This window comes from Odontesthes bonariensis, chromosome 24, assembly GCF_027942865.1.
Source record: "Odontesthes bonariensis isolate fOdoBon6 chromosome 24, fOdoBon6.hap1, whole genome shotgun sequence".
Lineage (NCBI taxonomy): Eukaryota > Metazoa > Chordata > Actinopteri > Atheriniformes > Atherinopsidae > Odontesthes > Odontesthes bonariensis.
The window spans coordinates 376,492-392,968 of NC_134529.1; the positions used below are offsets into that span (position 1 = coordinate 376,492).

The 16,477-nt window shown below is 41.0% G+C and overlaps 1 protein-coding gene across 1 annotated transcript; it reads left to right on the plus strand.

Annotated features, from left to right (window-relative positions):
• The first annotated feature begins 40 nt into the window (after nt 1-40).
• Nucleotides 41-15,267, plus strand: vipas39 (VPS33B interacting protein, apical-basolateral polarity regulator, spe-39 homolog). The gene is made up of 19 exons (XM_075459235.1): nt 41-247; nt 1,690-1,782; nt 2,613-2,718; nt 2,807-2,944; nt 3,368-3,406; nt 4,859-4,923; nt 10,667-10,723; nt 12,119-12,211; nt 12,299-12,332; nt 12,436-12,538; nt 12,631-12,658; nt 12,736-12,809; nt 13,020-13,095; nt 13,218-13,352; nt 14,009-14,050; nt 14,127-14,303; nt 14,523-14,612; nt 14,738-14,842; nt 14,919-15,267. Exons 1-19 carry the CDS (start codon nt 122-124, stop codon nt 14,937-14,939), a joined length of 1,602 nt encoding a protein of 533 aa, XP_075315350.1. The 5' UTR covers nt 41-121; the 3' UTR covers nt 14,940-15,267.
• The last annotated feature ends 1,210 nt before the right edge of the window (nt 15,268-16,477 follow it).

Sequence of the window (16,477 nt, forward strand, 5' to 3'; positions counted from 1 at the left end):
AAAGGACCTGTTCCATGTGTGTGAATGATTTCCGGTCAGCTGACTTCCGGCTGATTCCAGCTGCATGTCCGAAATATCAGAGATATAATAATATAAAAATAGAGACTCTCTGGTCTCTATTATGAAAAAAGGGCTGTGGAAATACTCGCATGTTGTGAACGTAGTTAACTACAACTCCCAGAAGACCCTGCGGAGCCGGAAGTGCAGGCTCCATCTCGGGGGAAGAAGGAAGCAGCGGCAGCTGAAGGTAAAAACAGCTGATCGGTTCTGCTCGGGTTTCGGCTTTATTCTTTGGGCTGTGTGCTGTTCCACTTTACCGGTGACATGTAGCGGGACTCTGACTTCACTGCTCCCGCCGCTGTCAGCGCGGGGAAACAAGTTTAACGCGGATGTTATGATGCTAGCATGCTAGCATGCTAATCATGATATAGAACTGTAACACAGACAGCATACAGAGACCAGTCATACATACAGAGTGCTGACACAGCCTCCATCATCATCATCATCATCACCATCATGGACTAGCATTCTGCATCCTGAATTAATTCAATTCAAATTCAATTCAATTCAAAAATACTTTAACTCAATTAAATCAAGGAGTTCTTATAGATGCTGATGGCTGTGGGCAGGAAAGATTTCCTGTAGCGGTCCGCTTTGCATCCAAACTGAAGAAGCCTTTGACTGAAGAGACTCTGTTTTCTGATAACAGTCTCATGGAGAGGATGTTCAGGGTTGTCCATAATTCTCTTGATTTTATGCAAAATCCTTCTTTGCATTATTGAGCATTTGCATTATTGCATTATTAGCATTCCTGTTGGTGTTAATGCTAATGGTTTAATGCTGTTGGTTATAATGCTAATGGGTTAGCATTCTGCAGCTGCTCCTGTTGGTGTTAATCCTAATGGGTTAGCATTCTGCAGCTGCTCCTGTTGGTTATAATGCTAATGGGTTAGCATTCTGCAGCTGCTCCTGTTGGTTATAATGCTAATGGGTTAGCATTCTGCAGCTGCTCCTGTTGGTGTTGAAGCTAATGGGTTAGCATTCTGCAGCTGCTCCTGTTGGTGTTAATGCTAATGGGTTAGCATTCTGCAGCTGCCCCTGCTGGTGTTAATGCTAATGGATTAGCATTCTGCAGCTGCCCCTGCTGGTGTTAATGCTAATGGGTTAGCATTCTGCAGCTGCCCCTGCTGGTGTTAATGCTAATGGATTAGCATTCTGCAGCTGCTCCTGTTGGTGTTAATGCTAATGGGTTAGCATTCTGCACCTGCCCCTGCTGGTGTTAATGCTAATGGGTTAGCATTCTGCAGCTGCTTCTGTTGGTGTTGAAGCTAATGGGTTAGCTTTCTGCACCTGCTCCTGTTGGTGTTAATGCTAACGGGTTAGCATTCTGCAGCTGCTCCTGTTGGTGTTAATGCTAACGGGTTAGCATTCTGCAGCTGCTCCTGTTGGTGTTGAAGCTAACGGGTTAGCATTCTGCAGCTGCTCCTGTTTGCGTTGAAGCTAACGGGTTAGCATTCTGCAGCTGCTCCTGTTTGCGTTGAAGCTAACGGGTTAGCATTCTGCAGCTGCTCCTGTTTGCGTTGAAGCTAACGGGTTAGCATTCTGCAGCTGCTCCTGTTTGCGTTGAAGCTAACGGGTTAGCATTCTGCAGCAATACAAAAGTTAATTCAAACTGAATGTTCTTTCTAGATGATGAAGAATAAAGCAGACGAGGAAGACTACTGGAACAGCTCTAAATTCAAAGCCTTCACCTTCGATGATGAAGATGACGAGTTCAGCAGGGTAAGACCTGGTCTACACTGGACCTGAATTTAACAGGGAGCCAATGAAGAGAAGCTAAAACTGGAGAAATATGATCTCTGCTGTTAGTTCTCATCAGAACATTTTGGATCAGCTGGAGGCTTCTCAGAGAATATGTGGGACAGCCCAATGATAAAGAATTACAGTAACCCAGTCCTGCAGTAACAGATGCATGGAGCAGTTTTTCTGCATCACGCTGGCTGTGTTCAAAACCGCCCACTACTCCTCCTACTCATACTAACTTTTAACTTTTTTAAGTCCCCGGATGCATACTAGATTCTCCTAAATGTTGGGTATGCATCATGAGGTTCCTACTCATACTCAAACTACCCAAGATGCAACGTAACGTGACGTCACCGATCGTCATTTCCTGTCAAAACGGCAGTTTCAAGCTAGCTACAACGAGGGTAGGTTCACTTCCTGTTTTCAAAACAAAAGCACCAATTGTATGGTAATGGCTTTCCCTATGATAAAAGGCAATGGGTGTTTTATTAGGTTTTCAACACGTTGGGGATCTAAACGACTACTTTCTCACCTGAAAATGTTTCAAATGTTGCTAAAGTTTACAGAGTTTAGAGCTTAAGAGAAATCAGCTTCAGGCCGGCTGATTTCAGCTCGGGCAGGAGCGAAATGCATTGTGGGTAAACGCTCTGCATACTGTCTGATCGATGAGTATGTAGGATGCAGTATGCGGTATGTGGTTTCGAACACAGCCTCTGAGACAGGATGTTCCTGATTGGAACAACATTATTAATATATTGGAACAACGTTACGGAGGCTGAAGGCTGAAGCTCAGCTGTGATGTGTCCCAGCTGAAGGAGTCGAAGCAGGCGGTGAACAGCATCCGGCAGCTGGTGGAGGAAGATGAGGATGAGGACGATGTGGAGAGGGTCAGCTGGAGTGGGGAACCAGTGGGCAGTAAGTCACCTGCTCTCTCAGCACACCTGTGCAGAACCCTGAGCTGTGATTGGCTGCAGGTTTCAGACTGTCGGACCCGTTTCCTCAGGCATCTCCTGGTCGGTCAAAGAGACGGCAGCATCCAATCAGAGGGCAGACAGAGAGCCGGCCTTCCCCAGGATCCCCACAGAGGCATCTGCAATCAGCAAGAGCCAATCAGGGCTCTCCCTGAGCTCTCTGTTTAAAGGTGAGAGCGGTGCACTGGGATCTGGTCACAAAGCTTAGTAGGATGAAAATGAAATTGGATATAGTAGATTTATTGAAAAAAGAATCAGGAAACAGAGGATATCAGGTTATTTTTTATTATTTAAAACAGTGCAGGTTGTATAATAGAATTTAGTGTATATATAAGAGTATATAAATGAGTAGGGCTATGTAAATGTGTAGGTATGTGAAGATATAATGGTGTATGGGTGTGTGTAAATATAAATATATGTATATAGAAATGTAATGTGATCCACACTCCTTACCAGTTGGTGGCGGTAATGCTTCCTTAAGTTGTTTGCCAACCGCCAATAAAAAAATAAAAAAACGAAATAGAGAGCCAGAGGGATCTGGTCACATGACCCAGAAGAGAAACCTGACTGTGTGACTGATGTTTGATCTGCAGGAAAAACTAAAGGAGGAAACTTCCAGAGCTTCACTGACAGTAAGTCTGATGAGTGAATTAGATACTGATCCTAAAGGTAGAGAGCAGCTGGTTCCACAGAGAGGGGCCTGATAACTGAAGGCTCTGCCTCCCAAACTGGCAGCTGGTCCCACAGAGAGGAGCATGATAACTGAAGGCTCTGCCTCCCAAACTGGCAGCTGGTTCCACAGAGAGGGGCCTGATAACTGAAGGCTCTGCCTCCCAAACTGGCAGCTGGTTCCACAGAGAGGGGCCTGATAACTGAAGGCTCTGCCTCCCAAACTGGCAGCTGGTTCCACAGAGAGGGGCCTGATAACTGAAGGCTCTGCCTCCCAAACTGGCAGCTGGTTCCACAGAGAGGGGCCTGATAACTGAAGGCTCTGCCTCCCAAACTGGCAGCTGGTTCCACAGAGAGGGGCCTGATAACTGAAGGCTCTGCCTCCCAAACTGGCAGCTGGTTCCACAGAGAGGGGCCTGATAACTGAAGGCTCTTTATGTCTTTAAGACATGCTTGTAGTCTGACCAACCTATTGGGTTCATCTGGTTTTATAGATAAGTACAGCTGAGTATCATCAGCATAGTAATGGAAATTTATGCCATGCTGTCTAATAATGTTACCTAATGGAAGCATGTATAAAGTGAAAAGAATCGGTCCAAGCACAGAACCCTGGGGAACTCCATGACTTACTCTGGTGTGTGAGGAAGATTCTTCATTTACAAGAACAAACTGGAATCCAAAATGGAAGGTTTAATTACAGCAACCTTAAAAGTCTGAGGTACATATCCTGTCAACAAAGACAGATTGATCAAATCCAATATGGAAGTGTCAATTAATGGGAAAACCTCCTTGAACAGTCTGGTTGGGATTGGGTCTAAAACACAAGTTGATGGTTTAGAAGAGACTATTACTGTTGTTAGTTCAGAGAGACCAACTGGGCAGAAGCCGTCTAAATACAAATCAGGTTCTAAAGATACTTCTAAAGCTGCTGTACTTGATGATACATCACTGATAATAGTGGGAAGGACTCCATCAATCTTCTCTCTGATAGAAACAATTTTATTAATAAAGAAGCTCATGAAATCATCACTGCTGAGAGTTAAAGGAATAACTGGCTCAGCAGAGCTCGGACTCTTAGTCAGACTGGCTACAGTGCTGAAGAGAAACCTGGGATTGTTCTTATTCTCTTCTATCAATGATGAATAATAAGCAGTTCTAGCTTTACGAAGGGCTTTCTTATATGTTATTAAACTATCTTTCCAGACTAACTGAGACTCTTCTATATTAGAGGAACGCCACTGTCTCTCCAGCTTTCTCTGCTTTAAAGCAGCTGAATTATACCAAGGAGCCAAGCTGTGCTGAGTAAACGAGTGTCTGATGAATGAACAAGTCTGATTAATAAGTCTAATGGATTAATAAATGAGGGATTAATGAACTAATCTGAATGAACGTCATGCTGTTTTTCTTCGTTTTAGCGTTTGGGGACTCGTCTCTCAGACTCTACGCTCCCGAGCTCCGAAAACCAAAATCTGAGTACAAGGTTAACACCAAGGCTGTAATCTGATTACAGTAACATTAATCTGATTACAGTAACATTAATCTGATTATAGGAACATTAAGCTGATTATAGTAACCTGATTAATCTGATTACAGTAATCTGATTAATCTGATTACAGTAATCTGATTACAGTAACATTAATCTGATTACAGTAACATTAATCTGATTATAGTAACCTCATTAATCTGATTATAGTAACCTCATTAATCTGATTATAGGAACATTAAGCTGATTACAGTAACATTAATCTGATTACAGTAACATTAATCTGATTATAGGAACATTAAGCTGATTATAGTAACCTGATTAATCTGATTACAGTAATCTGATTACAGTAACATTAATCTGATTATAGTAACATTAATCTGATTATAGTAACCTCATTAATCTGATTACAGTAACATTAATCTGATTACAGTAACATTAATCTGATTATAGGAACATTAAAATGATTACAGTAACATTAATCTGATTATAGGAACATTAATCTGATTACAGTAACATTAATCTGATTATAGTAACATTAATCTGATTATAGTAACCTCATTAATCTGATTATAGTAACCTCATTAATCTGATTAAGATGATTACAGTAACATTAATCTGATTACAGTAACCTGATTATTCTGATTATAGGAACATTAAGCTGATTACAGTAACATTAATCTGATTATATTAATCTGATTACAGTAATCTGATTACAGTAACATTAATCTGATTATAGGAACATTAATCTGATTACAGTAACATTAATCTGATTACAGTAACCTGATTATTCTGATTATAGGAACATTAAGCTGATTACAGTAACATTAATCTGATTATATTAATCTGATTACAGTAATCTGATTACAGTAACATTAATCTGATTATAGGAACATTAAGCTGATTACAGTAATATTAATCTGATTACAGTAACATTAATCTGATTATAGGAACATTAAACTGATTACAGTAACATTAATCTGATTACAGTAACATTAATCTGATTATAGTAACAACATTAAAATGATTACAGGAACATTAAAATGATTACAGTAACATTAATCTGATCACAGTAACAATCTGATTACAGTAACAATCTGATTACAGTAACATTAATCTGATTACAGTAACCTGATTACAGTAACAATCTGATAATAGTAACCTGATTAATCTGATTACAGTAACAATCTGATTACAGTAACATTAATCTGATTACAGTAACACTAATCTGATTACAGTAACCTGATTAATCTGATTACAGTAACATTAATCTGATTACAATAACCTGATTAATCTGATTACAGTAACAATCTGATAATAGTAACCTGATTAATCTGATTACAGTAACATTAATCTGATTACAGTAACACTAATCTGATTACAGTAACCTGATTAATCTGATTACAGTAACATTAATCTGATTACAATAACCTGATTAATCTGATTACAGTAACAATCTGATAATAGTAACCTGATTAATCTGATTACAGTAACATTAATCTGATTATAGGAACATTAAGCTGATTATAGTAACCTGATTAATCTGATTACAGTAATCTGATTACAGTAACATTAATCTGATTACAGTAACATTAATCTGATTATAGTAACATTAATCTGATTATAGTAACCTCATTAATCTGATTACAGTAACATTAATCTGATTACAGTAACATTAATCTGATTATAGGAACATTAAAATGATTACAGTAACATTAATCTGATTATAGGAACATTAATCTGATTACAGTAACATTAATCTGATTATAGTAACATTAATCTGATTATAGTAACCTCATTAATCTGATTATAGGAACATTAAGATGATTACAGTAACATTAATCTGATTACAGTAACCTGATTATTCTGATTATAGGAACATTAAGCTGATTACAGTAACATTAATCTGATTATATTAACCTGATTAATCTGATTACAGTAATCTGATTACAGTAACATTAATCTGATTATAGGAACATTAATCTGATTACAGTAACATTAATCTGATTACAGTAACCTGATTAATCTGATTACAGTAACATTAATCTGATTATAGTAACCTCATTAATCTGATTACAGTAACACTAATCTGATTACAGGAACAATCTGATTACAGAAACATTAATCTGATTACAGTAACACTAATCTGATTACAGGAACATTAATCTGATTATAGTAACATTAATCTGATTATAGTAACATTAATCTGATTACAGTAACATTAATCTGATTATAGGAACATTAAGCTGATTACAGTAATATTAATCTGATTACAGTAACATTAATCTGATTATAGGAACATTAAACTGATTACAGTAACATTAATCTGATTACTGTAACACTAATCTGATTATAGTAACATTAATCTGATTATAGTAACCTGAGTAATCTGATTATAGTAACCACATTAATCTGATTACAGGAACATTAAAATGATTACAGGAACATTAAAATGATTACAGTAACATTAATCTGATTACAGTAACCTGATTAATCTGATTACAGTAACATTAATCTGATCACAGTAACAATCTGATTACAGTAACATTAATCTGATTACAGTAACCTGATTATTCTGATTATAGGAACATTAAGCTGATTACAGTAACATTAATCTGATTATATTAACCTGATTAATCTGATTACAGTAATCTGATTACAGTAACATTAATCTGATTATAGGAACATTAATCTGATTACAGTAACATTAATCTGATTACAGTAACCTGATTAATCTGATTACAGTAACATTAATCTGATTACAGTAACACTAATCTGATTACAGGAACAATCTGATTACAGAAACATTAATCTGATTACAGTAACACTAATCTGATTACAGTAACACTAATCTGATTACAGTAACACTAATCTGATTACAGGAACATTAATCTGATTATAGTAACATTAATCTGATTATAGTAACATTAATCTGATTACAGTAACATTAATCTGATTATAGGAACATTAAGCTGATTACAGTAATATTAATCTGATTACAGTAACATTAATCTGATTATAGGAACATTAAACTGATTACAGTAACATTAATCTGATTACAGTAACATTAATCTGATTATAGTAACATTAATCTGATTATAGTAACCACATTAATCTGATTACAGGAACATTAAAATGATTACAGGAACATTAAAATGATTACAGTAACATTAATCTGATCACAGTAACAATCTGATTACAGTAACAATCTGATTACAGTAACATTAATCTGATTACAGTAACCTGATTACAGTAACAATCTGATAATAGTAACCTGATTAATCTGATTACAGTAACAATCTGATTACAGTAACATTAATCTGATTACAGTAACACTAATCTGATTACAGTAACACTAATCTGATTACAGTAACCTGATTAATCTGATTACAGTAACATTAATCTGATTACAATAACCTGATTAATCTGATTACAGTAACAATCTGATAATAGTAACCTGATTAATCTGATTACAGTAACATTAATCTGATTACAGTAACACTAATCTGATTACAGTAACCTGATTAATCTGATTACAGTAACATTAATCTGATTACAATAACCTGATTAATCTGATTACAGTAACATTAATCTGATTATAGGAACATTAAGCTGATTATAGTAACCTGATTAATCTGATTACAGTAATCTGATTACAGTAACATTAATCTGATTATAGTAACATTAATCTGATTATAGTAACCTCATTAATCTGATTACAGTAACATTAATCTGATTACAGTAACATTAATCTGATTATAGGAACATTAAAATGATTATAGTAACATTAATCTGATTATAGGAACATTAATCTGATTACAGTAACATTAATCTGATTATAGTAACCTCATTAATCTGATTATAGTAACCTCATTAATCTGATTATAGGAACATTAAGATGATTACAGTAACATTAATCTGATTACAGTAACCTGATTATTCTGATTATAGGAACATTAAGCTGATTACAGTAACATTAATCTGATTATATTAACCTGATTAATCTGATTACAGTAATCTGATTACAGTAACATTAATCTGATTATAGGAACATTAATCTGATTACAGTAACATTAATCTGATTACAGTAACATTAATCTGATTATAGTAACCTCATTAATCTGATTACAGTAACACTAATCTGATTACAGGAACAATCTGATTACAGAAACATTAATCTGATTACAGTAACACTAATCTGATTACAGGAACATTAATCTGATTATAGTAACATTAATCTGATTATAGTAACATTAATCTGATTACAGTAACATTAATCTGATTATAGGAACATTAAGCTGATTACAGTAATATTAATCTGATTACAGTAACATTAATCTGATTATAGGAACATTAAACTGATTACAGTAACATTAATCTGATTACTGTAACACTAATCTGATTACAGTAACATTAATCTGATTATAGTAACATTAATCTGATTATAGTAACCTGAGTAATCTGATTATAGTAACCACATTAATCTGATTACAGGAACATTAAAATGATTACAGGAACATTAAAATGATTACAGTAACATTAATCTGATTACAGTAACCTGATTAATCTGATTACAGTAACATTAATCTGATCACAGTAACAATCTGATTACAGTAACAATCTGATTACAGTAACATTAATCTGATTACAGTAACCTGATTAATCTGATTACAGTAACAATCTGATAATAGTAACCTGATTAATCTGATTACAGTAACATTAATCTGATTACAGTAACCTGATTAATCTGATTACAGTAACATTAATCTGATTACAATAACCTGATTAATCTGATTACAGTAACAATCTGATAATAGTAACCTGATTAATCTGATTACAGTAACATTAATCTGATTACAGTAACACTAATCTGATTACAGTAACCTGATTAATCTGATTACAGTAACCTGATTAATCTGATTACAGTAACAATCTGATAATAGTAACCTGATTAATCTGATTACAGTAACATTAATCTGATTACAGTAACCTGATTAATCTGATTACAGTAACAATCTGATTACAGTAACCTGATTAATCTGATTACAGTAACAATCTGATTATAGTAACCTGATTAATCTGATTACAGGAACATTAATCTGATTACAGTAACCTCATTAATCTGATTATAGGAACATTAATCTGATTACAGTAACATTAATCTGATTATAGTAATCTGATTATTCTGATTATAGGAACATTAATCTGATTACAGTAACATTAATCTGATTATAGGAACACTAATCTGATTATAGGAACATTAATCTGATTACAGTAAACTGATTAATCTGATTATAGTAACATTAATCTGATTACAGGAACACTAATCTGATTATAGTAACATTAATCTGATTATAGTAATCTGATTATTCTGATTATAGGAACATTAATCTGATTACAGTAACATTAATCTGATTATAGGAACATTAATCTGATTATAGGAACATTAATCTGATTACAGTAAACTGATTAATCTGATTATAGTAACATTAATCTGATTACAGGAACATTAAAATGATTACAGTAACATTAATCTGATTATAGTAACATTAATCTGATTATAGTAACCTCATTAATCTGATTACAGGAACATTAATATGATTATAGTAACCACATTAATCTGATTACAAGAACATTAATCTGATTACAGTAACACTAATCTGATTATAGTAATCTATTCAATCACAGTAATCTAATTACTGATGACAACAGTTTGCTTTTCTTTTTTTTGTTATGTCAGGATTATGTCAGTGATTGGTCACCTGAAGAGACTGTTCAGAGACTGCAGCAAGGAAAGGTAATGTTACCTGTTTGTGTTACCTGTGCGTTAGTGTTAGCCTTACCTCAGCTCACCTGTGCGTTAGCGTTAGCATTAGCCTTACCTCAGCTCACCTGTGCGTTAGCGTTAGCATTAGCCTTACCTCAGCTCACCTGTGTGTTAGCTCAGCTCACCTGTGCGTTAGTGTTAGCCTTACCTCAGCTCACCTGTGCGTTAGCGTTAGCATTAGCCTTACCTTAGCTCACCTGTGTGTTAGCTCAGCTCACCTGTGCGTTAGCGTTAGCCTTACCTCAGCTCACCTGTGCGTTAGCGTTAGCATTAGCCTTACCTCAGCTCACCTGTGTGTTAGCTCAGCTCACCTGTGCGTTAGCGTTAGCCTTACCTCAGCTCACCTGTGCGTTAGCGTTAGCTCAGCTCACCTGTGCGTGAGCATTACCCTTACCTCAGCTTACCTGTGCGTTAGCGTTAGCTCAGCTCACCTGTGCGTTAGCGTTAGCCTTACCTCAGCTTACCTGTGCGTTAGCGTTAGCCTTACCTCAGCTCACCTGTCTGTTAGCTCAGCTCACCTGTGTTTTACCTCAGCTCACCTGTGCATTAGCATTAGCCTTACCTCAGCTCATCTGTGCGTTAGCGTTGGCCTTACCTCAGCTCACCTGTGCGTTAGCGTTGGCCTTACCTCAGCTCACCTGTGCGTTAGCGTTGGCCTTACCTCAGCTCACCTGTGCGTTAGCGTTAGCCTTACCTCAGCTCACCTGTGCGTTAGCGTTGGCCTTACCTCAGCTTACCTGTGCGTTAGCGTTAGCCTTACCTCAGCTTACCTGTGCGTTAGCGTTAGCCTTACCTCAGCTCACCTGTGCGTTAGCGTTAGCCTTACCTCAGCTCACCTGTGCGTTAGCGTTGGCCTTACCTTAGCTTGCGTTAGCGTTAGCCTTACCTCAGCTCACCTGTGCGTTAACGTTAGCTCAGCTCACCTGTGCGTTAGCGTTAGCTCAGCTCACCTGTGCGTTAGCGTTAGCTCAGCTCACCTGTGTGTTAGCATTGGCCTTACCTCAGCTTACCTGTGCGTTAGCGTTAGCCTTACCTCAGCTCACCTGTGCGTTAGCGTTGGCCTTACCTCAGCTCACCTGTGCGTTAGCGTTGGCCTTACCTCAGCTCACCTGTGCGTTAGCGTTGGCCTTACCTCAGCTTACCTGTGCGTTAGCGTTAGCCTTACCTCAGCTCACCTGTGCGTTAGCGTTAGCCTTACCTCAGCTCACCTGTGCGTTAGCGTTGGCCTTACCTCAGCTTACCTATGCGTTAGCGTTAGCCTTTCCTCAGCTCACCTGTGCGTTAGCGTTAGCTCAGCTCACCTGTGTGTTAGCTCAGCTCACCTGTGTGTTAGCGTTAGCTCACCTGTGCGTGTCTCTGCCGCAGACGGCGTCTCTGGAGAAGTTCCGCTCTCTGCAGGACAAACTGCTGCTGCTGGACTTCGCCGTCGCTGCTCACGATGGGAACGCCATCACTGCTGTAACTCCATCAAACTCATTTCAGACTCTTTCATCGGTAACTTTGTTAGAAATGTTCACAGAGCACTTATCTCACCTTCTTCTACAGGTTCTGATCTATCTGAAGAGGACACTGAGTAAAGGTGAGTTCTTTTGATCCTGGACCAGCAGTTCTGATCCAGCTCTCAGGGGGATGAACCCGTTTCTCTCTCAGGGGGATGAACCTGTTTCTCTCTTTGTCCTCAGAGGTTTTATTCAGAGAGCTGGAGTCCAGGCAGACGGCTCTGAGACACTTCATCCACTTCCTGACTGAGATGGGAGAGCAGAGGCTGCTGATGGAGCTGCACAGGTGAGACCGAACCTCCTCCCACCTGACACGTGTGTGCTGTTGTTGTTGTCACCTTGTTTACTTGTTGTTTACTTGTTGTTTTCTGCCCGCAGAGCTCTGGGCAGGACGGAGGACATGGCGGTAGGTGGCAGTCAGCAGTTTAGGGCTCAGGGCCGACAGGATGCTGATCTAACCCTGTTTCTCTGTTTCTCTGACAGCTGCTTCAGTATAAAGAACATCTGAGCATCACCGATGAAAACAAGAAGCGGGACTTCCTGAAGAGCTGCCTCAGGTGAGGGACACCTGCAGGGAAACAAACAAACAAATAAAAGCCTTCTGCAGAAGAACAGACGATTTACTGTTTCAGTTAACAGATCATGTTGCCAGTAATGTGATTTCAAGACTGCTGTTGACTGGTTTTGTTTGTTTGTTTGCGGTCCGTTTTGTTGTTGTTTACTCTGCTGCTGTTTGTTTACAGTTGTTTACGTGTGCTTCTCTCCAGCCTTCCGTTTCCTGCCGAGGACTCGGCTCATGTTCAGGATCACTACACTCTGCTGGAGCGGCAGATCATCGTGGAGGTCAGAAACAGTGTGTGTGTATATGTGTGTATGTGTGTATATATATATATATGTATGTGTGTATATATATATATATATATATATATTTTAGTTCCAGTTTAATCCCTGTTTGTGTTTTCTAGGCAACAGACCGGCAGGCGGAGCGTGGGGGAAAGACGGAAATCTTCCAGAAGTTTCCCAGAAAAGCTTCAATCTTAAATATGCCGCTGATCACTACGCTGTACTACTGCTGCTTCTACCACTACAGCGAGCCCGAGGTTAGTCCGAGTTAGAGCCCGAGGTTAGCCCGAGGTTAGCCCGAGTTAGAGTAACCGAGCCAGAGGTTAGCCCGAGTTAGAGAGCCCGAGGTTAGCCCGAGTTAGAGCAACCGAGCCCGAGGTTAGCCCGAGTTAGAGCCCGAGGTTAGCCCGAGGTTAGCCCGAGTTAGAGTAACCGAGCCCGAGGTTAGCCCGAGTTAGAGAGCCCGAGGTTAGCCCGAGTTAGAGCAACCGAGCCCGAGGTTAGCCCGAGTTAGAGCAACCGAGCCCGAGGTTAGCCCGAGTTAGAGCAACCGAGCCCGAGGTTAGCCCGAGTTAGAGCAACCGAGCCCGAGGTTAGCCCGAGTTAGAGCCCGAGGTTAGCCCGAGTTAGAGTAACCGAGCCAGAGGTTAGCCCGAGTTAGAGCCCGAGGTTAGCCCGAGTTAGAGCAACCGAGCCCGAGGTTAGCCCGAGTTAGAGTAACCGAGCCCGAGGTTAGCCCGAGTTAGAGTAACCGAGCCAGAGGTTAGCCCGAGTTAGAGAGCCCGAGGTTAGCCCGAGTTGGAGAAACCGAGCCCGAGGTTAGCCCGAGTTGGAGCTTAACTGGATCAGTTGAACCGGATCAGGTGAACTGGATCAGATGAACCGGATCAGACCCGTTTGTTTGTGTCTGCAGGGAACCTACAGCAGTCCGCTCAACGTCCGTCAGACCTTCAGGGTGAGAACTGTTTCTGTCCTGCGTCTCTTACGGTCGGTTACCGGCGGTTACTAACGGTTACCACCTCTGACATCAGATCTCAGAGAAGCAGTTCTTTGTGACGGCGCTGGCGGCGCGGGCGAAGCTGAAGGCGTGGCCGGACGTGGACGCTCTGTTCACCAGCAGGAACTGGCTCGGCTTCACCCGGAAGAAGTCCCCGCTGAGCTTCCAGAGGGTCGTAGACGTGCTGCAGAAGAACGCGGCCCCCACGCAGGTCAGGGGGCGGGGCTACACGGGTCAGGGGGCGGGGCCAAGCAGAGCTGCTGAGAGGGAGTTATTAATCACAGGTCAGGGGGCGGGGCTACACGGGTCAGGGGGCGGTATTGATCACTGATTATTTGGGGTTATTGATCGCTGGTTATTTGGGGTTATTGATCGCTGGTTATTTGGGGTTATTGATCGCTGGTTATTTGGTGTTATTGATGAATGGCAGGTGCTGCAGGAGTACGTTGGACTGGTGGATGATGCAGAGCTGAGGATCAGTTTGGCTCAGAAACATAAATGTCACGACATCGTCATCAGCGTGAGTCACCTTTACACTCACCGAGCCCTCTGATTGGCTTCTGATGTAAACGCTTTAAACCAATTGGAGCCCTGCAGGCCGGGGCTCTATGTTAACGATGTCTTCTCTGTCTCTCGGCCAATCAGACTTATCGGGATATGAAGGACCGCCAGCTGTTGCTAGGATACCGAGGGAAGGTGGAGAGAGGCTCGGCAGCAGAAAGGAAGATGGAGGAGCTGCTCAACAACCCGGTGAGGAAGAGGAGGAGGAAGAACATCACCGCCATCATCCTCAGACCAAACTGAACTGTTTCTTCTTCTCTGACAGCAAATCCGCTGGAAAAACTGATGACATCACACACCGCCAGATTCAGTCTGTGGTCGCCGGCAGAGAGGGCGGAGCTTATTATTCTGATGAGTCATCGCTGAGTCATCCCGTCGTTGCTTCGTTCCTGAAAAACTTTTCTGACCCTGAAAAATAAAAAGTTCTGAACTGAATCTGAATGAAATGTGTTCCTGGAGCAGTCGCCCGTCTGCCTTCAGGTTGGGATCGTTCCCATGGAAACGCACACCTGGCTGCAGGTGTGTCCTCAGACTGCCTGAAGCAGGAAGTTCAGCTTCACCGGCGTTCACATGAAGCTCAGAGAAAAAACTGAATAAAAAGTTTGATACTGAAACCTCAGATTTATTTCTGTTTGTTTTTAAACTGTTTGATGGAAACCAGTGACACAGCTAAGGCCCAGCTTAGGGTTAGGGTGGGTTAGGGTTAGCCTCCTAAGGGTAAGGGTGGGTTAGGGTTAGCCTCCAAAGGGTAAGGGTTAGGGAGGGTTAGGGTTAGCCTCCAAAGGGTTAGGGTGGGTTAGGGAGGGTTAGGGTTAGCCTCCAAAGGGTTAGGGTTAGCCTCCAAAGGGTTAGGGTGGGTTAGGGAGGGTTAGGGTTAGCCTCCAAAGGGTTAGGGTGGGTTAGGGAGGGTTAGGGTTAGCCTCCAAAGGGTTAGGGTGGGTTAGGGAGGGTTAGGGTTAGCCTCCAAAGGGTTAGGGTGGGTTAGGGTTAGCCTCCTAAGGGTTAGGGTGGGTTAGGGTTAGCCTCCTAAGGGTTAGGGTGGGTTAGGGTTAGCCTCCAAAGGGTAAGGGTTAGGGTGGGTTAGGGTTAGCCTCCAAAGGGTAAGGGTTAGGGTGGGTTAGGGTTAGCCTCCTAAGGGTTAGAGTGGGTTAGCCTCCAAAGGGTAAGGGTGGGTTAGGGAGGGTTAGGGTTAGCCTCCAAAGGGTTAGGGTGGGTTAGGGAGGGTTAGGGTTAGCCTCCAAAGGGTTAGGGTGGGTTAGGGAGGGTTAGGGTTAGCCTCCAAAGGGTTAGGGTGGGTTAGGGTTAGCCTCCTAAGGGTTAGGGTGGGTTAGGGTTAGCCTCCAAAGGGTTAGGGTGGGTTAGGGTTAGCCTCCTAAGGGTTAGGGTGGGTTAGGGTTAGCCTCCAAAGGGTTAGGGTGGGTTAGCCTCCAAAGGGTAAGGGTTAGGGTGGGTTAGGGTTAGGGTTAGCCTCCAAAGGGTAAGGGTTAGGGTGGGTTAGGGTTAGCCTCCTAAGGGTTAGGGTGGGTTAGGGTTAGCCTCCAAAGGGTTAGGGTGGGTTAGGGTTAGCCTCCTAAGGGTTAGGGTGGGTTAGGGTTAGCCTCCAAAGGGTTAGGGTGGGTTAGCCTCCAAAGGGTAAGGGTTAGGGTGGGTTAGGGTTAGGGTTAGCCTCCAAAGGGTAAGGGTTAGGGTGGGTTAGGGTTAGCCTCCTAAGGGTTAGGGTGGGTTAGCCTCCAAAGGGTAAGGGTTAGGGTGGGTTAGGGTTAGCCTCCTAAGGGTTAGGGTGGGTTAGCCTCCAAAGGGTAAGGGTTAGGGTGGGTTAGCCTC

What these genes read in the sequence shown, in the direction of transcription:
- vipas39 (XM_075459235.1), top strand. Translation starts at nt 122, where the DNA reads ATGAAAAAAGGGCTGTGGAAATACTCGCATGTTGTGAACGTAGTTAAC. An exon ending in GAAGAGGACACTGAGTAAAG is followed by an intron (nt 12,333 to 12,435) that starts GTGAGTTCTTTT and finishes CTTTGTCCTCAG; the next exon opens with AGGTTTTATTCAGAGAGCTG. An exon ending in TTCCTGAAGAGCTGCCTCAG is followed by an intron (nt 12,810 to 13,019) that starts GTGAGGGACACC and finishes GCTTCTCTCCAG; the next exon opens with CCTTCCGTTTCCTGCCGAGG.